The sequence below is a fragment of the Chlorocebus sabaeus genome, chromosome 16 (assembly GCF_047675955.1).
Source record: "Chlorocebus sabaeus isolate Y175 chromosome 16, mChlSab1.0.hap1, whole genome shotgun sequence".
In the NCBI taxonomy this organism is placed as follows: domain Eukaryota; kingdom Metazoa; phylum Chordata; class Mammalia; order Primates; family Cercopithecidae; genus Chlorocebus; species Chlorocebus sabaeus.
In genome coordinates this window covers 11,762,715-11,784,621 of record NC_132919.1, presented here as the reverse complement: position 1 = coordinate 11,784,621, position 21,907 = coordinate 11,762,715, and the positions used below count along the sequence as shown (strand labels likewise).

Sequence of the window (21,907 nt, the reverse complement as noted above, 5' to 3'; positions counted from 1 at the left end):
CGAGCACATACACACACCCCATTTCTTGGGTTAGCTTGGGGAGGGGATAAGGAAATGATAAGCATTAGAACCTTCTTTGAACCTTGACTGAAGAGCACTAAGTCTATTACTTATACAGTCTCAGCCTTTTTCAGTTTTAGATCTAGCAACATGATTCATTCTGGGTGGGTTCTTCTCTTTATTTTCAAATTGTACATCAAATAGTGGAATGGACTGAGGAGGGTCATATGGGGCAGCTTCTCAAAGTATGCTCACCTCATCAAAATCACTAGGTTGCCAGTGCAACCTAACCCCAGGCCTCGGAGTCAGAATTTCAATCTCTCTGGCACCTTCCTAGGCATATTAAAATTTGAGAAATACTATTTTGATGACACGACTCCGTAGCTTTATATAAAAGTCCAACTCTTTTAGTATCAGTTTGCTTTCCTAAAATCGGTCTCTAGAGCCTCAAAGTTGGATAATCTTCCCAAGGATGTTTACTTGTAAACCTAATGGTATCTCTAAATTAAAGAACCTAAGTAGGACCGGGTGCAGTGGCTCGCGCCTATAATCCTAGCACTTTGGGAGGTCAAGGTGAGAGGATTTCTTGAGCCCAGGAGTTCAAGACCAGCCTAGGCAACACAGTATGACCCTGTCTCTACAAAAAGTTAAAAAATTAGCAGGGCGTGGTGGTACACACCTGCAGTCCTAGCTACTCAGGAGGCTGAGATGGAAGGATTGCCTGAGGTTAGGAGTTGGAGGCTGTAGTGAGCTGTGATTATGCCACTGAACTCTCCAGCCTGGGTGATGGAGTAAAATCTTACTCAGAAAAATTTAAATTAAAAAAAAAAAAAATTCCAGGCAGTGCCATGAGGTGGATGTGAGGTGGTACAAACACGTCTTTAGGAAGTTGGTTAGCTTGTCTCAGAAAAAATTTCAGGGAGAAATCTCCCTTTGGTGTCCTTTTTTTTTTTTTTTTTTTGAGATGGAGTTTTGCTCTGTCGCCAGGCTGGAGTGCAGTGGCGCGGTCTTGGCTCACTGCAACCTCCGCCTCCCAGGTTCAAGTGATTCTCCTGCCTCAGCCTCCTCCCAAGTAGCTGGGATTACAGGTGCCCGCCACCACGCCCAGTTAATTTTTGTATTTTTAGTAGAGACGGGGTTTCACCATGTTGGCCAGGCTGGTCTTGAACTCGTGACCTCATGATCTTCCCGCCTCGGCCTCCCAAAGTGCTGGGATTACAGGCGTGAGGCCCATTCTTTCTTTATCCTCAGCTACCCCCATACCAGGATCAGAGCCCCCATGTTGCCTTGGGTTGTCCTGAAACCCACACCTCACCCTGGTCTGCCTTTCTACTCCGTCATTCCCTTCCACCTTCCCAACATTTCAGGAAGTCCTGTGCTTAGTAGCAGGTAACTGTGTGTTAGGAGACTCTCTGACTAGAAGCCATTCACACAAAGAGAAGGCATTTGCATTGTGGAGGAGCGTGTTCTTCCCCACCAGCATCTGCTTGGTGAACTGAGGTGGGGGTGCTTAGGGGCAGCCCCTTCCCCACCCTTGCTTGGTTTGCCAGGGAATCAGGAAGTCGCATTCAAATTTCCCAAGCCACCACTGTTCAGCCCTGCCCTTTCTTCACTTTGGCAGAGAAGCTGAATACAAATGGACTTTGGGTGGACTGGCAAAGCAAACTGCTGAACCCCATGGCAGGAACTTCCTATGATTTAACTGATGGCCAGCACGGTGATGACGGGGGAGGGGAGAGGCTCTTGGTGGTGTCAGGCAAGCATCTCCAGGCTGCAGGTGGTTGCTGCCTTGTGTGTTGTCTATGCTGTGTACTGCCAAAATGGCCAGCAGGGGAAAGATGTGCATCTCTGATCCTCAGGCTACCCCAGAATGACCTCAGGCAGCCCCCACCACACACACCTTTTCTTCTCTTGTGGCCCCCGCTCCATCTCCGGCCTGGCTGTCCCGAGGCTGCAGCTCCAGCACAGTGCGGAAGAGCTTTTCTGAGGTTTGGGTCAGGAAGCCAATCTCTGCGTTTGGGTGGAGGCCATAGAGGTAGGGGGATTCTGGGGGCAGCTCAGCGTCGATGTACTGAAAATCAAGGGCAAGCTCGATTAAAAAGCAACCAACACATACCTCCCATCTCCCACACCGGCTTGTCCTCTGCAGGGAGTCCATGGGCTGGTGTCCTCCCTCCAGGGACACTGCTCGCCATCCCTGGTTGACTTCAGCACCCTCTCCACTATTAGTGCACCTTGACATCATCTGTTTTTGTCGGCTGGACCTGTTTCCCAGAACTTCCACATTCATTCTATCGTTCTTTCTTTTCTGGGATGCTTAGATGACTTTATCTATCTCCAGTCCCACTGCTCCCTGATGACTCTTGTTCCTGCAGACCAGAGGAGGACTTCTCCTAGTCTTTCAAAAATACGCATCCCTCCCTCCCTAGTGATTTTACTTAAGCTCTTCTAGGATTCCAGACCTTTCCTTCTTCTTTTTCTCTCCCCTCCATCTAAATCAGACATGACAAACCTGAACACATACATGGGATGGCACATGCAAAATAAGCTAGTGAATTGGGCTTAGGACGAGGGAGGTGAGATTGGCTGTGAACCGGAGAGTCTGCGCCCCTGGTGAAAGGTATTCAAATAAAACAAATTTTCAAACTGTGTGTCACCCAAGCAACTCCTTTCTGTGGTCAGTGCTACTGGCCAGAGTCTGCCATGCCTAATGTCTAAAAATCCTCCCCAGCGGCTAAGGCTCAGTTTTTTTATTTATTTGTTCGTTTGTTTGTTTTGGAGCCAGGCTCTCACTCTGTTGAAAAAACTAGAGTACAGCAGCACCATCACAGATCACTGAAGCCTCCACCTCCCAGGCCCAAGTGCTTTCCACCTCAGTCTCCCAAGCAGCTGGAACTACAAGTACATGCCGCCATGCTCAGCTGATTTTTTAATTTCTATTTTTTGTAGAGACGAGGTCTCACTGTGTTGCCCACTGGTCTCTAACTCGTCAGCTCAAATGATCCTCCAGCCTTGACCTCCCAAAGTTCTGGGATTACAGGCGGAAGCCCCCGTGCCTGGCTCTGAATGCTTTGAGTGCCTCTTCATGACTCTTTTCACGATGGTGGGAAAATATCCCTCAAGTTCTGTCCCTGATATCATTTTGATGATTCCTTGGTGTTATTAACACCTAGTGTAATACATTGCACATTCCTCAAAGGCCGATTTGTATGTTCATTTTTGTATTTCCTCCAGCGTTCTGTGCAGGTCTGGAATCTATGTGGATGCCCTAGAACCATCTATTAACTGACACATTAAAGAGAAGTATAAAGAAAGAGAGTGTACCTCCGTCACTTGGAAATGTGCAAATCAATTGCACTCTTGCTGAATAAAGAGAACCAGACTTTGCCTGTTACTTGCTCCAGCCGCCTGTCGAATTATCCCATGGACACTAGGGGACGCTGTTGCACAATTTTCCTTTGGTGAAGTAGTTAAAAACCATTTCCTCTTATTTTCCTTAAAGAGCTTTGTTGTTTTAAATCTCTTCTTATAGATCCAATTTTTCTGGATCAAATGACTTTTACGATTTACCCTTAAGTTTCATGAATTAAAAAAAATTTTTTTTAACTTGCAGTTAATATTCCTATGATCAATATTTCCCTTATGTTTTATATTCAAGAGTTTTTCTAGGCATGTTCAAAAGCCTACCAATAAAAACTGTTAAAAAAATATCTTTCGGAATGTTTTCCATGGTAGGTGAAATAGGCTAAGATGAATACTTTAAACATAGCTGTGGTAACAGTAACATCAAAGACTGAAGTAATAGTAAGAAAACCTCCATGAGGCTGGGCGCGGTGGCTCACGCCTGTAATCTCAGCATTTTGGGAGGCCGAGACAGGTGGATCACCTGAGGTCAGGAGTTCAAGACCAGCCTGGCCAACATGACGAAATCCCATCTCCAGTAAAAAACACAAAAATTAGCCGGGTGTGGTGGTGGGCGCCTGTAATCCCAGCTACTCAGGAGGCTCAGGCAGGGAGAATAGCTTCAACCCGGGAGGTAGAGGTTGCAGTGAGCTAAGATCGCGCCACTGCACTCCAGCCTGGGTGACAGAGCAAGACTCAGTCCCAAAAAAGAAACAAAAAAGAAAACCTTCATGAGAATGCTGACTGTGGCATACGTATGTGGTATGTGCCGGTGCCCACAGCCACCAGCAGGGAGTCGGAGGGGTGAGTGATCTGAGTGATCTTGGCACAAGATCATTCTCCTCCAGGGATATTTAGAATCACCAACAGAAACTTTACCAAAAGTTGGCTAAGGTCTTGCCTAAAATTTTGCTCCATGACAAATGGCTTTGTCAACATTCCAAGTGAAAACCACCAAATAACTGTCCCAGATGTTATCTGTAGAAAATATTAACACAGAGAACGGCTGAAGCAAACCTCAAGAAAGGAGAGCTCTCCAAAGGCTCCATTTGATTATTAATTTGAGGCTGGAAATCCCGTATCTCTCAACTTAAACAGGGCAGGCTTGGGGCACAGGACCAGATTTGGCATGAGCTCAGCTGTCTAAGCCCTTCTGTCCCGGCCCCTGCCGGCAGCCATGGTGATGGCCCAGCAGAAGCTTCCCTGGTGGTTCAGGTCAGCGTGGGAGGAACACCCAGGTCCCTGTGAGCACCCTCACGCCATCAGAAGCACAGAGCAGAGCCTCACCTGATGATAACCATTGTAGTCCATGTTGCCTGGGAGTGGGAACCCTGGGGCCAAAGACAGTTCTCCTTCTAACATTTCTGGTCGAATGAATTCCTCCAGGTAGGTTCTGCAGAGTCTTCTGTCCCAGTCGTCTGTGATGTGGCCTCCATACATGATCTCTCCAAACAGGTAGCGTAAATCATCATAGGGGACCTGAGTGACGGAGGAAAGAAAGACAGGAAGGAAGGAAGATCTCCACACAGGCGTCGGGGCTGGCCTGCCATCTGGGCAGCACAGAAAGTCACAAGAGGGGATGCTTCTTGAGATTGGGAGTGATATCTTGTCTATCTTCATACCCCCAGTGCCCAGCAGGGTTAGGGGTGTTTGGGGAGTTCATTAAAAGCTTGAAGAAGGCTGGTGCAGGGGCTCACGCCTGTAATCCTAGCACTTTGGGAGGCCGAGGCAGGCGGATCACCTGAGGTTGGGAGTTCAAGACCAGCCTGACCAACATGGAGAAACCCCATCTTTACTAAAAATACAAAATTAGCCGGGCGTGGTGGCGCATGCCTGTAATCTCAGATACTCGGGAGGCTGAGGCAGGAGAATCACTTGAACCCGGGAGGTGGAGGTTGTGGTGAGCTGAGGTCGTGCCTTTGCACTCAAGCCTGGGCAACAAGAGTGAAACCCCGTCTCAAAAAAAGAGAGAGAGAGAGAGAAAAAAAAAGCTTGAATAATTACATCAAAGAATGAAGAGAGGAAAGATGCCAGCCTCACGTCCCACATATAGATATGCCTTCCCTCTTTCATGATCATTAACTGTGAAAATGAAGGCAGGCTCTACCTAGAAGCAATTTAAATAGGTGAATGTCAAAAGGAGAAAAGTGAGGACCAGAGTACTTTTCTAATTTTCTGCCTTTAATGGCAAGATTAACCGTCCCCTTTGAAAGTTCAAAGTGAATAAACAAAGCCCACAGGTTCATTGGTGTGAAACTTAGGGAGGGAGGTCACTGGAGGAGAGCCAGCAATGAAAGAATACTGTCGAGGGGCGTGGGCTTTCCAGGCCCAAGGGCTGGAGACAGAAGGATTTCTCAGGACATCTGGGCCTGGTTCATTTTCCGCACAAGGAAGAGGTGGTGGCCCTGCTGACTCTGTGTTTGGTTCCTGAACTAGAATAACCTTGATGAGGTGAATAGTCCCTTAAGTGGAAGAGCAGTGATCGTTAGCGTCAGTTTGGGAACTTACATCAGGCGAGTCTGAAGTCTCTTCCTGCCGATCCACAGCCTACCTGCCACGCTGTGAGGACACAGGTGTGGTCTGCTGGGGCCCGGGACACTCTCTCATGGGACTGACTCACTGTGTGAGTCTCTAGTTAGACGTCCTGAGCAACCATGGCTCTCACCTCACAGTTCTACTATCCTCAGCCTTTGCGCTAGTCCTGGGGTTGGTACTGCCTCATCCCAGCTGTGAGAGGCGCAGCCCTTCAGCGTGCACATGCCCCTTCTGTGGGATGGCACTGCATCACCCTCGTGAGAGGTGGCCTTCCTTAATGTGCATACGAACTACCAGAGAATCTCATTAAAATGCGCTGATTCAGTACGTTTGGGCGGAACCGAAGATTCTGCATTTCTCACTAGCTCCCAGGTACTGCCAATGATGTTGATCCATGGGCTCTGATTTGTACTATCAAGGCTTCAAATAATCTAGCTGTCAGGTAATGGGGAGTGAGAGTTGGAACCTGACCATGAGTTACACTCTTCAATTGTGGTCCCGGAAGCAGCAGCATCTGCATCACCAGGGAGCTTGTTAGAAATGCGCATTCTCAAGCCCCATCCCAGACCCCTCTGATTCACCCCTCAAAATCAAATAATTTTAACCCTCTCCCAACCTGGCTGGTTTCTGAACGTCCACGGCCTTTACCTTTGCGTTGGCCTCCAGGAAGTTGTAGAGGACGTTCACGGAGATAGTGAGGTCTCCGGTGTTAAAGGGGTACGAGCGATTCCATCCCTGGGGCCCAAATTTCCGTCTTTCTGCCACCACCGCGTGAAAGTAACACAGAGCAAAGAGGATGCTCTTAAACTCCGTCTCCCGAGAACACATCTCCAGAGTGTCCTGAAATGACAGCATTGCTTTGAATGTTCACACACAGCTTCTCTTATACGGGGCTGGCTAGGGTGGGGTTACAATCAGGGTTCGTGTTGGAAGATGTTACCATATATTCTGGTTTGGGTTTGAGTTACAGTGAGACGACAGCCTGGGGGGAATGGGTGGAGGGGTCAGGCTTTAGTTGAGCATTGAATTAAGGTTTAGATTCAGGTTATAATGGGGTTTGGTTTAGGGTTCAAGTTTGCGCATATGAACGTGCTAACAAGGTTCGCTCCTGTAGCTGATGGGGATCAGGGCGACATGCAACGAGAATGTTGTGTACCGGGGTGTGGGGTGTGGGTGCACCTCCCATGGCGGCATCTCCCATATCTTCCCTTCCTACCACGCTTTTCTTGCCTGTTGTGGAACCTTAGCAGGTGTCATCACTGCCTTGGAGTTAAGCTTGGAAAAAGAGTACAGAGGGGGACTGAATGCGTTTTGCTTCTCAAATCTTTGAGGAAACATCACCCCCGCCCAGACTTGGGCTGCTGGACTCCTACGCTATGAGAGTGTCACGCAGTCAGTAAAATCTTCTGAGACTCTGACTGCCACGTGGTCTTCATCTTCCTTTAGGCTTCGACCAGGCCCCAAAGGTTTATGCTGGTTTAGCTGGCACAGTCATCCTGTTGAATGGCCCATCTGACAACATGTGAGCTAGCAGGGCTTCTGGGAAACCTGAGACGCACTGGTACTGTTACAAGATGACAACTGAGAAGGAAACCTCCCCAGCAGCTGCTGGAACCCTCTCCTTGGATTCCCCCAAAGCGTGGTGTGGCAGATAGACTTTTAAGGTGATCCCATGGCCCCCACTCTGCTCCGATTTATGCCTTTGGGTACTCCCCTGCCCAGGGAGGTGGAACTCCCAAAAGAGAACCAACAAGAAATAGTGACTTCTTGAGAAGATCAAAGAAGCCTGAGCCGCAGACTTTGACAGTGCAACTTCATATACAAAGTTGGCCACCATGGGCTTGGACCTGGCTTTAAATAAATATGCTACAACATAAGCCTTGGAATTCCCAGTCATGGACATGTAGCGGTCTGCATTTGAACACCGTGCCTTCGTATTCTGGGTCTCTCCGGAGCACAGTGTTCTCAAACTTGACTGTGTATAAGAATCTCCTGGAGGGTTCATTAAAACAGATTCCTGGGCCCCAGCCCAGAGTTTCAGATTGGGGCCTAAAAATCTGCATTTCTGGCTGGGCACGATGGCTCATGCCTATAATCCCAGCACTTTGGGAGGCTGAAGTGGGCGGATCACGAGGTCAGGAGACAGAGACCATCCTGGCTAACGCGGTCTTCATCTTACTTTAGGCTTGCAGTGAGCCGAGATTGTGCCACTACACTCCAGCCTGGGCTACAGAGTGAGACTCCATCTCAAAAAAAAAAAAAAAAAAAATCTGCATTTCTAACAAGTTTCCAGGTGCTGCTGCTGCTGCTGGTCCAGGGGCCATATTTGAAGGGGTCTAACATGCAGTTACATTTCAGATCCATATCTCCACCGCTTGACACCTGGATTCTTTGAACCCTTGATACTCAGATTCATGGAGATGTCAAGTGATATCATCTGATTGACGGTGTCATCCCCTTGCCTGAAGACAGCCCGCCGGTGTGTGACCCAGTGTATCTTGTCAATTACTTTTACAGCAACGCGCCCTTCTTCATCTTGGAATATTAGGTAACAGTAAACTTGCAGAAGGCTTCCCCACATCTCTTGCCAAAGAAATGTCCTGAGCTCTACTCCCCTGGGGTTATCTGGCAATGGAGAGTGGGGTTGCCCTGAGTGGGTATCAGGTGGGCACATTTTACCCACATCAGCATTGCTCCATAGCCCAACCAGCACCCCACTCCCTTCTGAGTTGCATGCTCTCCCCGCACCAGTTTGCATCAGCTGATTGCGAGGTGGGCTGTTATTTTTCCCTCCCTCCCGGGGCAGTACCTGAGTGAAGTGGTCCAGGGCCTTGTGTAGGCTGGCATGCATGCCCGTGGGGGGCTCACTGGTGATCTTAATGGAGTTCTCCAGGATGCCCTGGGGGATGATGTGACTCTCAGGGGAGGGTGCCGGCTCTGCACTCATGAAGACCCTGAACTCTGGGTGGCTGTTCTCACTGTGCTCCTCCAGCTTCTTCTCCAGGGTGCTGAGCCACTTGGCCACCAGGTGAATGTTCTAGTGGGAAGGAAGGAACCCCCGCCCATACAGACATCTGCGTAGTTCTGTTAGCAGTCAACAGTTGTCAGGAAGGCAGCCAGAGTGGGGACTGGTCTTAGCATCAAATAATTTCAAAAAATTGTGGTAAGCCATAACATAAAATTTACCACCTCAAACCCTTTTTAAGTGTACAGTTAATGGCGTTACATGCACTCACATGCTGTGCAACTCAATGACTTTTAAAGGCAGAAGTGTCTTAAACCACATCATAGAAAAGACTTCTGAGATGCCCAGTAGTGAGGACCTCCCAGTATTCTGCAATTAAACTCTATCCCTCGCTAGCCTAAGGCTTTCCAGCATAATGTTTGTAAACTTGCCTGTGCATGGGAATAACCTGAAGGGCTTCTTAAAACACAGATTCTTGTGCCCCAGCCCGGGGTTTCAGATTCAGCAGGACCAGGATCGGGCCTGAGAATGTGCATTTCTAACAAGCTTCCTGGTGATGCAGATGCTGCTGGTCCGGAGACCACAATTTAAGAGTGTAACAGGGCCGGGCGCGGTGGCTCACGCCTGCAATCCCAGCACTTTGGGAGGCTGAGGCGGGTGGATCACGAGGTCAAGAGATCGAGACCATCCTGGCTAACACGGTGAAACCCCGTCTCTACCAAAAATACGAAACATTAGCCGGGTGTGGTGGCGGGCGCCTGTAGTCCCAGCTACTCCAGAGGCCGAGGCAGGAGAATGGCGGGAACCCGGGAGGCGGAGCTTGCAGTGAGCGGAGATGGCGCCATTGCACTCCAGCCTGGGCGACAGAGCGAGACTCCATCTCAAAAATAGAAAGATAAATAAGTAAATAAAAAATAAAAATAATAATAAAAAAGAATGTAACACATGATAATGTTCCAAGTCTAACACCCGACAGCTAGATTACTTGAAACCTTGATGGTACAAATTGGAGCTCATGGATCTACATTGCTGGCAGTACCTGGGAGCTAGCTAGAAATGCAGAATCTTAGGTTCCGCCCAAACTTACTGAATCAGCGCATTTTAATGAGATCCTCTGGTAATTCGTACGCACGTTAACATTTGAAAGGCACTGATTTAAACTCCTTCCAGCTAGCTTTCCTTAGTCTTCTGTCTCCACTCTCCAAACCAGTCTGTTAATTGTTGCCAAACTTATCTTCCTAAAACACACTGAGTCACTGCTGCTCAAAGACCGAACAAGGCTCTCTACTCTAATCCCAAGCTCCTCCGTCTGGTCTTTGAGCCTGTCTCCTCCCCCCACATTTGATTGCTATCTGTCTATCTATCAAAACCTACATTTGTTTCTTACCACTGCTTTGCAGAATGAGCCTTTCACTGTAGTTAGGAGAGTCACCTGGCTTCATTGCAATGTGTTTCATTATAATGGATAGATAAAAGCTCCTTGATAAATATTTGAGGAAGTAAGCATGCAAAGCCTTAAATACACAGATCAGAGCTAAGCCCAGCACTTGGTCCACAGTAATTTGGTCTTTTGAGTTCTGCCTTCTCTTCTATAAGAAGAGAAATAACAATAACATCTGCCATACTTATTTCACAGAGTGGCTGCAGATAACCAAAGACATGGATTTGAAAGGGTTTTGTAGGACGGGGTGCAGTGGCTCACAGCTGTAATCCCAGCACTTTGGGAGTCCAAGGCGGATGGATTACTTGAGGCCAGGAGTTCGATACCAGCCCGGCCAACATGGTGAAACCCCGTCTCTACAAAATAAATAAATAAATAAATAAATAAATAAAATAAAAATAAAAATAAAAATAAAGGGTTTTGTATACCGTAAAATGCGATGTAAGGGATAGTAGTAGTTGTTGAGATGAAAATTGGTTAAAGAATTTACTTATAATCAAATCAATTGGAGCAGAGTGTTTAGTGGGCTACTTGAGATCCAGGGTTCCTTGTGGCCAGCATCACCAGCAACCCACATGTGGGTAATTTGGCTCCTCCTTTCGAAACTCTAAGTTCTGCTACTGGGCAGGTCTGGCAGAAAGAATGTCTGTTGCTTGTGTATAGAACCCTGGGGTGGATTCAGAAATCCTTGAGGCTGCCCCACTGGGTTGATGGGCTTGGGTTGGGAAAACCACCTAACAGCTCCTACAGCCAGGAAGGAAGAGCGGGAAGACTGTGGGCCTTGCTCTGTCACCAAGGACCAGAGAAGCCAGCTCTCCCAGAATAGAACCCCTAGCTCATCTGGGTCAGGGTCCTCAGGCAGCATTTCCCAAAAGTGCACCATGGGATGTTAAAAGATGTTAGATCCATAAAGAACGTCTGTGTTCCTGCACACCTACAACCATCTGATCGTCGACAAACCTGATGAAAACAAGCAATGGCGAAAGGATTCCCTATTTAATAAATGGTGCTAGGAGAACTAGCTATCCATATGCAAACAATTGAAACTAGATTCCTTCTTTATGTGTTATAGAAAAATTAACTGAAAACGGATTAAAGACTTAAATGTAAAACCCAAAACTAGAAAAACCCTAGAATAAAATCTAGGTAATATCATTCAGGACATAGGCATGGGCAAAGATTTTATGACAAAAATGCTAAAAGCAATTACAACAAAAGCAAAAATTAGCAAATGGGATCTAATTAAACTAAAGAGCTTCTTCCCAGGAAAATAAACTACCACAGAGTGAAAAGACAACCTACGGAATGGGAGAAAATTTTTGCAGTCTATCCATCTGACACAGGTCCAATGTCCACAGTCTACGAGGAACTTAAATTTACAAGCAAAAAACAAACAACCTCATTAAAAAATGGGCAAAGAACATGAACTGACACTTCTCAAAAGAAGATATTCATTGCGGTCAACAAACGTATGAAAAGAAGCTCAACATTGCTGATCATTAGAGAAATGCAAATCAGAACCACAATGAGATACCATCTCACGCCACTCAGAACGCGGATTATTAAAAAGTCAAGAAACAACAGATGCTAGTGAAGTTTCAGAGAAAAAGGAGCCCTTTTATGCTGTTGGTGGGAGTGTAAATTAGTTCAACCATTGTGGAAGATATAGAAGCAGAAATACCATTTGACCCACCGATCCCATTACTGGGTATAAGCCCAAAGGAATATAAATCATTTTATTATAAAGATACATGCATACATATGTTCATGGCAGCACTATTCACAGTAGTAAAGACTTGGAATCAACCCAAATGCTCATCAATGATAGACTAGATAAAGCAAATGTGGTACATATATACCATGGAATACTATGCGGCCATAAAAAGGAACAAGATCATATCCTTTGCAGGGAAATGAATGGAGCTGGAAGGCATTACCCTTAGCAAACTAATGGGAGAACAGAAAACCAAACACTGCATGTTCTCACTTATAAGGGGGAGCTGAACAATGAGAACACATGGACACATGGGGTAGCGAACAAACGCACTGAGGCCTGTTGCGGGATGTGGGAAGAGGGAGAGCATCAGGAAGAACGGCTAATGGATGCTGGGCTTAATACTGAGGTGATGGTTGATCTGTGCAGCAAACCACCATGGCACACGTTTACCTATGGAACAAACCTGCACATCCTGCACATGTACCACAGAACTCAAAATAAAAGTTGAAGAAAAAAAAAAAAGAAGGTCTGTGTTCAATGGAATTTGGGAAATACTGGATGGAATAAGATTTCTATACCAAAGGATTCTCAGAACCATTATCCTATTGATATCATTGAAAATATCCTTGCCAGGTGCAGTGGCTCACACCAGCACTTTGGGAGGCCAAGCACTCCCAGCACTTTGGGAGGCCGAGGCGGACAGATCACGGGGTCAAGAGATCGAGACCATCCTGGCTAACACGGTGAAACTCTGTCTCTACTAAAAATACAAAAAATTAGCCAGGCATGGTGGTGGGCGCCTGTAGTCCCAGCTACTTGGTAGGCTGAGGCAGGAGAATGGCGTGAACCCGGGAGGTGGAGCTTGTAGTGAGCCAAGATTGTGCCACTGCACTCCATCCAGCCTGGGCCACAGGGCGAGACTCTGTCTCAAAAAAAAAAAAAATCCTTAAAAGGAATTTGTATGTAGTATTTTCCAATGTTTGAAATAGGAATTTAAGTGTATTCCTCCCCCACTTTTTTTTTTTTTTTTTTCCAGATAATCTCTCAGGTTTACAGGCCGGGAAACATTGCTGGGTAGGATTCCAGTCCAGTCTAGTTCAGTATGTCAGGAAATTCTTAGAACCAGGTAGCTGTGATTCCTACAAGAGATTTCACAAACCAGTGAGGATCTTTCGTTTCTGATAGCACTTTGCAGTTTGGACAGATGATGTCTATTCAATACGCCAATGCTTTATTCAGGGGGAAAGGCAGGCCTCCAGATTGTTTGGCACACGTTTCCTTTGGAAATGTCCAATCACCAGGAAATAAAGAGGGAATACTGAGTTCAGTGTTGGAGAGCTCCGAGCAACCACATCAGTACAAGATTTTGGTGCCCTGCAAGGCCAGTAGGTGCTGGGGGGCAATGGGTGCAGCAGAGGCAGCACCACAGTCTCAGAAACAGACTCTGATGTCCATGACAAGTGCCTGGGTTCCCAGCACTGGTGTCTGGAGGGGTCTCTTGGCAAATGTGCCTGAGAGGGTGGGGAGGTCACACCTTCAAGTGAAAGGACACAAAGATAGATGTGTACCCGCCCCCCCCTCCCCGCTACACCCTTTGTTCTGCTCTCTAATCTTTGCACATACCAGAGATTTCATAAGTTCTGTGAGTACCTGTTTTTCTGCACGTACCAGAGATTTTGTTTTGCACATACCAGAGATTTCGTAAGTTCTGTGAGTACCTGTTTTTCTGCACGTACCAGAAATTTTGTAAGTTCTGAGGCAAGGTCACAAGATGTGTTTAAGTAAGATAAACTCGGCCGGGCGCGGTGGCTCAAGCCTGTAATCCCAGCACCTTGGGAGGCCGAGACGGGCGGATCACGAGGTCAGGAGATCGAGACCATCCTGGCGAACACGGTGAAACCCCGCCTCTACTAAAAAAAATACAAAAAACTAGCCGGGCGAGGTGGCGGGCGCCTGTAGTCCCAGCTACTCGGGAGGCTGAGGCAGGAGAATGGCGTAAACCTGGGAGGCGGAGCTTGCAGTGAGCTGAGATCCGGCCACCGCACTCCAGTCTGGGCGACAGAGCGAGACTCCGTCTCAAAAAAAAAAAAAAAAAAAAAAAAAAAAAAAAAAAAAAAGTAAGATAAACTCTTGCTGCCATAAACCTGCTCTCCCGCCTCAAAGGTTAAACCAAAATATCAGAAATGGCGGGAACCAATCATAGTTAGACAAATCGCCTTGTTCAAACACTAGCCAATCATATATCTGATTTGTATAATAATTCTATGCCCACTTTTCTTAGACTATATAACACTGCTCGGAGCTCAGTGGGGGAGCTCTCCTGCCCGTCTCGTTTCGCGAGCGAGGGAGAGTTCCAGGTTCGAACCTGTAATAAAGATCCTTGCTGCTTAGCTTTGACTCTGGACTCTGGTAGTCTTCTTCGGGGAATAAACGGTCTGGGCATAACACAAGCACTGTGCTGACCCATGAGGGAGGAAGGAGGAAGCTCAGCTGTTATTATCTTTTCTCCTGAACTTCCTGATGTTTCTGGAAAAGGAGGCCCCGGAGGGGCAGATCTCTCAGTTGCTAGGCTCCAAATAAATAATAGAATAATTAAGGACAAAGACCCAGCAGCAAGATGTGATGTCACCAGTAATCAGGAGATGGGGGAGGTTCATGGCAGTGAAAGCCAGGAAGAATGGGAGCGACTGGCTTTTGCATTTATTCTTTCTTTAATTTCTTCATGGATTCCTTGACCCACCGGCCTTTTGTTTCAGTGTCTGCTATGTTCAAGGCAGTAGGCTCGGTGATAAAAGGTAAAGAAGGAACATCTCTTTACCTAAAAAGTTTAGTGGAGAATACAATCATAAAATAAATCATGTCAACATAGCAATGGAGCTCTAATAGAAGATTCCAAAATGTTCTAGGAGAAAAGAGGAGCAAGCTATGCATTCTGCCACAACTCCAGCATCTATACAAGTGGCATAAAAGAGGATTAGGCAGGCAGGCCCTCATAGATGGATCTGAAAAGGTTTTGTGTACTGTAAAATGCTATGTAAGAGTTAGTAGTAGTTAGGCTGGGTGCAGTGGCTCATGCCTGTAATCCCAGCACTTTGGGAGGCTGACACAGGTAGATCACTTGAGGTCTGGAGTTCGAGACAAGCCTGGCCAACATGGTGAAACCCTGTCTCTACTAAAACGACAAAAATTAGCTGGGCGTGATGATGTGCTCCTGTAATCCCAGCTCCTCAGGAGGCTGAGGCAGGAGAATCGCTTGCACCCGGGAGGCGGAGGTTGCAGTGAGCCGAGATTGCGCCATTGCACTCCAGCCTGGCAACACGGCAAGACTCCATCTCAAAAAAAAAGAGTTAGTAGTAATTGCTGAAATGAAAATTGGTTAAATGAAATAATTTAATGGGGGTTAAATAAAATGTAATAGGGGTTAATAGAGAGGGCTAAATTCTTTAACCCTCTCTTCTGATAGAAGAGAGGTAGGCTTTTTTTCCTTGTAACTGTTTGGTGAAATTATCCGTAGTAGGGGTTCCAGATTTCCAAACACCAACATGAGCTTTCAGTGAAGAGGCTAAGGTTGCTCCCATATCCTAGTCATGCCCGTAACAAAGAGTATATGACACACAGTCCAACAGAAAGGCACAGCAGAGGAACGTGCCATGAAATTCACAGGAAGAAACCGGCTGTTGAAAGCATCCAGCTGCCAGGGCCTTCAACGTAAATGCTAACTTCCTGAATGCCTATCAGAGTGGGAATCTGTTCCTTTTATAAGTAGAGCTATTTAAACTAGAGAGAGTGGCAGAGCAGGTGAGGGGAGAAGGATTGTTCCCGGACATGGTCTGGGGAAGAGAACATATGAGTGAGGAGAACTGGCAAGAGAGAAGATGAAGAAATGAAGGAGACAACAGTGTGAAAGGACAGGTGGGGAGAAGCTAAGAGTGGATGGAGATGCCCAGTGAGCGTGGGATGAGGCAAGTATGGGTCGAGATAACACAGACCAGGGTAGAGGAACATACCTGCAGAATAACCCAGTGACCTTTCTTGGCAGCGAGGCCCAGCGCAGCCTCAGCCACCACTTCCTGTCCTTGCCCCAAAGACACGTTGTGAAAGTTCTGATTGTTGAAGGTGTATCCAAGTTTTCTTCCTGCAAGGGGGATGGAGTCGTCGTTATTATTTCTTGGGTCTAATGATGGATGTTTGACGTTCATAAAGAAATGCACACGCTCAGATCACCTCTCAAACACAGGCATGCCCGAATCTATAACCCAAGCCTCATATACTGACCCTTTTCCTTCACAGGAGGCTACTTCTTCTAGCTTTTGGTTCTCATATAAAAGGAAGCACTTGAGCCGGGCGTGGTGGCTCATGCCTGTAATCCTAGCACTTTGGGAGGCTGAGGCAGGTGGATGACCTGAGGTCAGGAGTTCGAGACCAGCCTGGCCAACACAGTGAAACTCCATCTCTACTAAAAATACAAAAAATTAGCTGGGCATGGTGGGAGGCGCCTGTAATCCCAGCTACTTGGGAGGCTGAGGCAGGAGAGTCACTTGAACCCAGGAGGCGGAGGTTGCAGTAAGCCAAGATCATGCCATTGCACTCCAGCTTGGGCAACAAGAGCGAAACTCTGTCTCAAAAAAAAAGAGGAAACACTTGTTCAGACCAAAATCACTTCACTCTTCCCTCTGCACTTAATTCCCAAAGAGGGGTAGGATTGCTGATGCTATTCTTTATGTGTCTTATCTGCAGACCAGACATTGATCCACGATTCTAGGGAGTGCTGATGAGAGAAGGGTGGAAGAGTAGCAAGCATGTGGGTGTGGTCCTTTGTGGCTTGCCTTGTGCTCTGAATAAATATTGTGTCTTCTCTGGAACTTCACTGGGAAGTGTGGCCAGTAGGGGCAGGATTCAGGTAGTTCTGGCTTCCTGTACTTTTTGCCCTATTAACTTCCTCTCCTATCATTCCCAACACATAGAAAAGTGTTATCTCATCATTTTGCATGAATTAGAGTGAAGAGGGGCAAGACACAAAGCTGTTTAGTTGTGTAGGTGTGAATTTTCTGTTGGATGTATATCAGGGTTGCTGGTGTTGCAGATGGATTAAGGAATGACCATACACACAAACGTGGCAGCCACACCATTGGAGCAAGGCCAGTGGGCTTCAGCTGCTCTCCAAGCCCAAGGGAAACAACCCAAATAAATGACCCTAATACAGAGAATATTAGCTCTTGGCACAATCCAATAAAGTGTAGAGAAATTACATAATATTCTTTAGATAAAAGAATCATAAAAATGTATAATGCCATGAAGGAATCACTAAGCAACGTTTCTAGCAAGGTGAAGTAGACAAAAGGGGAGAAATTGAAAAAGAGGAACAATAAAAATCCATACTTAAAAAAAATTTAGTTTCAGAGGAACTAAAACTGAAGATGTAGTTTGATACGTGTGCAAGACAATTTTTGGAAATAAGGGTTAATGTTGACTATTTCTTTTAAATATAAAAAGTGTATAGACTGTCATTGAAATGTACAGGACAATGCATGACGACGGCTTTTTGTAGTAAGAAATAGATATTGGAGACTTAACTGAGATGAACCCAAGAAACACCATTATTAAATTATAAATCCTAGTTGGCAAAACATTTGATGTCAGCTTTGGAAGTCAGGAGATAAACAATTCATTCCAGAGAAAATACCAGGATAAAAAGTGTGGGGATTTTTAGATGTCTTCTGTGACATTTCTGCTCACAAAAGGGCCTGTTTATTTTGTTTATTAGCAACAGAAGGATATGGGCAAAGAGGTTATTTAATAAAGATTAGTTTGAAAACTCCAGACTGGAGGGATCATCCTGGGCAAAGCTTAGCACTGCAGAGCCCGGCTGGGATCAGTCTGCATTAATTTGGGCTTGAGGCGTGACAATGAGGCGGAGAAGAAAGAAATGGATCTTGGAAACATTGAGAAGGGGAAAAATGGATGGGATTCTCACAGACTGAACACTCAGCCAAAGGTGGCTGCATCCCATGTGACCCTCATGGGTGCGGAGGTAACCTTGTGAGGTCTTTCCCTTTGCAACTGTGAGGCTCTTAGATGGCTTGTTGGGCCTCGAGCAAGTTCCTCCAGTTTCTCAGGATTTCACCTTCAGATTGTTCTATGCTGGTGCTTCCATGCCTCCACCCCTACTGCTTGTGACTCATCTCTCCTTTTCTGACTTTCCTTCCAGCTCTACATATGGTGGTGTCACCTGGAACTGTGCCCCACTGTCAACCTCTTTTAACATCTTTACAGTGTGTGTCACCGACCTCTAGTTCTCTGAGGACAGTGCAACTCCAACAGTCCTCTCCCTAGTTCCATACCCCTATGGTGCTGGCGTTGGAAGGGGAACATTTTTTCTAGTGTTTTCTTGCTACCTGGAGGCTATTTCTTCTCTGCCCTCATAAAAACAAAACAAAACAAAATGAAACAACAACAAAAACACTTTTCTTTTCTTTTTTTTCACCCAGGCTGGAGTGCAGTGGCACGATCTCACGTCACTGCAACCTCCACCTCCCAGATTCAAGCGATCCTCCTGCCTTAGCCTCTCAAGTAGCTGGGATAACACCCAGGCTGGAGTGCAGTGGTGCGATCTCACCTCACTGCACTCTCCACCTCCCAGATTCAAGTGATCCTCCTGCCTCAGCCTCCCGAGTAGCTGGGATTACAGGTGCCCGCCACCACACCTGGCTAATTTTTGTATTTTTAGTAGAGACAAGGTTTCACCACGTTGGCCAGGCTGGTCTCAAACTCCTGACCTCATCATTTGCCTGCCTCGGCCTCCCAAAGTGCTGTGATTACAGGTATGAGCCACCGTCCCCGTCCTCATCTTCCTTATCTTGAAAGAACTTAACTCCAGCCATAATCCCAGCACTTTTGGAGGCCAAGGTGGGCGGATCACCTGAGGTCGGGAGTTCAAGGCCAGCCTGACCAACGTGGAAAAACCCCGTTTCTACTAAAAATACAAAATTAGCCAGGCGTGGTGGCCCATGCCTGTAATCCCAGCTACTCAGGAGGCTGAGGCAGGAGAATCGCTTGAACTCAGGAGGCGGAGGTTGTGGTGAGCCAAGATCGTGCCATTGCACTCCAGCCTGGGCCACAAGAGTGAAACTCCATCTCAAAAAAAAAAAAAAAAAAAGAAAGAAAGAAAGAAACAACTTAACTCCATTTCATTTCTGCTGCCGACTCCCAGTGGCCACACGCAGGGCTCTCCCATCATGGAGATCTGTCCTGTGTCTGAAGCGTGATTCTTCCAAGTCCACTCATGACTTTTACTTCCTACTTCCCAGATTTTTACCTTATTTCTTCCCTATCTATTTTTCTACTTCAGTTGAGTCCTTTGGTCCCTTCCGTTTTTTCTAATTTCACCTTTACCTCCTCTTATTTTAATATGGACCCAAGAATCCTTAATTTGAGCCAAAATCCTCAACTTCATTGCCTCCTTCTACTTCTCAAGTTTCTTCCACTACTCAACTTTCTAAGACCCCAACTCTGAGTTTAAGTATTAATGAAAGGGGTATTTCACATGTTTGGTGAATTGGCACCATCACAAGCTTGTGATTCTCAATTTCGAAGCGATTTGGTACTCTTTCAATGTGTCCAGAAGCCGACTGTGTTACCCATTTCCCTGTCATTATGTCTCCTAATGGACTTCTCATGCTCAGCAGTTTGCTCTACTAATTCCCTGAAAAAACATATGCCCTCTGGTGGACACTCCTCCATTTACTGCCATTTTGTCTGCATCTCTGTACACCGCCCTCTCAATGGAAAAGATGTCCTCTTCCCTTCCTGCCTGTCACCTTATCTGTCATTTAAATCCCACCTCTTTTTGTATCTTTATTACTATTATCATTTTATTTTTTAAGACGGAGTTTTTCTCTTGTCACCCAGGCTGGAGTGCAGTGGCATGATCTCAGCTCACTGCAACCTCCTCCTCCTGGGTTCAAGTGATTCTCCTGTGTGTCAGCCTCCCAAGTAGCTGAGATTACAGGCACGTGCCACCACTCCCGGCTAATTTTTGTATTTTTAGTAGAGATGAGGTTTCTCCATGTTGGCCAGGCTGGTCTCAGACTCCCGACCTCCGGTGATCCACCTGCCTCGGCCTCCCAAAGTGCTGGGATTACAGGCATGAGCCACTGCGCCCGGCCCTCTTTTTGTATCTTTAATCTTTGTCTCTATTCACTCTTCTGCTCCCCAGCACATCCACAAATCAGTTTCACTCATCACAGAAAAACAATACTCCATGAATCCTGAATCCTCTCTCGAAAGACTATACTTGCCTCAGCTTATCTATCTTTTACTTGCCTTTTAAAGAAAAGAGGGTTGGGTGTGGTGGCTCATGCCTAGAATCTCAGCACTTTGGGAGGTTGAGGTGGGCAGGTTGCTTGAGCTCAGGAGTTCAAGACCAGCCTGGGCAGCACAGTGAGACCCCATCTCTACAAAAAATACAAAAAAATTAGCCACGCATAGTGGCATATGCCTATAGTCCAGCTACTCAGGAGGCTGAGGCGGGAGGATCACTGGAACCTGGGAGGCAGAGGTTGCAATGAGCCAAGATTGTGCCACTGCACTCCAGCCTGGGCAACACAGTGAGATCCTGTCTCAAACAAACAAACAAAAAACCCAACCAAATACAAGAAAACAGAATGGGGCCAGGAACAATGAAAATGAGGCCCAAAGCAAAATTTCGATAATCGGCTGCAAAGACACTGAATGGAAAACCGTTTCTTTGAACATATCTGGTAGCAGGCCTACAAAAATCTCAGAACGTTGGAGAGAAAAGGAGACAGTAGAAGGCAAAGAAGGGATATACAGCTTCTTTCTGATCAGAAAATGGAAAGACAGAACTCATTTTGTTAAAGTCAGGTAACTGGGCAAAGAAAGACGGAGACCAAGTGAGATCATGCTGCAGACAAGTGAAAGAAAGACCAGAGAAGATGCTGGCGTCAGGGTAGGAAGGGGAGGGCCGAGGAGGAGACTGTTCTTTGAGAGGATGTGACAAAAAGATGTGAAGGAAGGGCAAACTGAGCTGCCCCAAAGAACAGATGCACCATCATCAACATCGTAACGCCGTGCAATGCTACTGTACTCTCGGCTTTTCAAAGCCTTTTCATATCTGAGATTTTGTTTTTATCTTCCCAGTAACCCAAGGAGGCAGGTATCATGGGTGACTGAGAACAAGGGGGAAGTAGATGAAGCAAAAGCAGAAATAAACTAGCAAATAAGGAAGTGTGACTCCTTTAGGGAAAAAGATGATGAGAAAAGAGAGGTGAGTACAGTGAAAGCTCTGTTAAAGGCTTAATCAGAGATGGCAAGAAGGAAAGCAGTGAGGGTGGATAGTGGTAGCTTTCGTGTTAAAACAGAGGCCAGCCGTGCGTGGTGGCTCATGCCTGTAATCCCAGCACTTTGGGAGGCTGAGGCAGGTGGATCACCTGAGGTCAGAAGTCCCAAACCAGCCTGGCCAACATGGTGAAATCCCGTCTCTACTAAAAATACACAAATTAGCCAGGCATGGTGGTGGGCGCCTGTAATCCCAGCTACTCGGGAGGCTGAGGCAGGAGAATCACTTGAACCCCGGAGGTGGAGGTTGCAGAGAGCTGAGATCGTGCCATTGCACTCCAGCCTGGGCGACAAGAGCAAAACTCCGTCTCAAACAAACAAACAAACAAAAAAAAAAAAAAAAAGAAAAAGAAAAAAGAAAACAGAGGCCAAGAAGAGTGGATGGAATTTCCCCCTTCCTCACTCCATCCCTGCTTCTCCTCGGCTCTTCTTTCTCCACTTTCCTTTCCTTCCCCTCCTCCTCCCTCACAATTGTTGAAGAAGAAGAATC

At 46.6% G+C, this 21,907-nt stretch overlaps 1 protein-coding gene across 1 annotated transcript in view; it reads right to left on the bottom strand.

Moving 5' to 3' along the window:
• DNAH9 (dynein axonemal heavy chain 9) overlaps positions 1-21,907 on the bottom strand; it is a 372,533-nt gene that overhangs the window by 30,808 nt on the left and 319,818 nt on the right. Inside the window, exons 62-66 of the mRNA XM_008010391.3 lie at positions 16,068-16,195; positions 8,747-8,974; positions 6,586-6,777; positions 4,690-4,881; positions 1,901-2,071 (exon numbers count right to left, since the gene is read on the bottom strand). Of these exons, the coding sequence (XP_008008582.3) occupies positions 1,901-2,071; positions 4,690-4,881; positions 6,586-6,777; positions 8,747-8,974; positions 16,068-16,195 (911 nt within the window). The remainder of the gene's footprint in view (positions 1-1,900; positions 2,072-4,689; positions 4,882-6,585; positions 6,778-8,746; positions 8,975-16,067; positions 16,196-21,907) is intronic.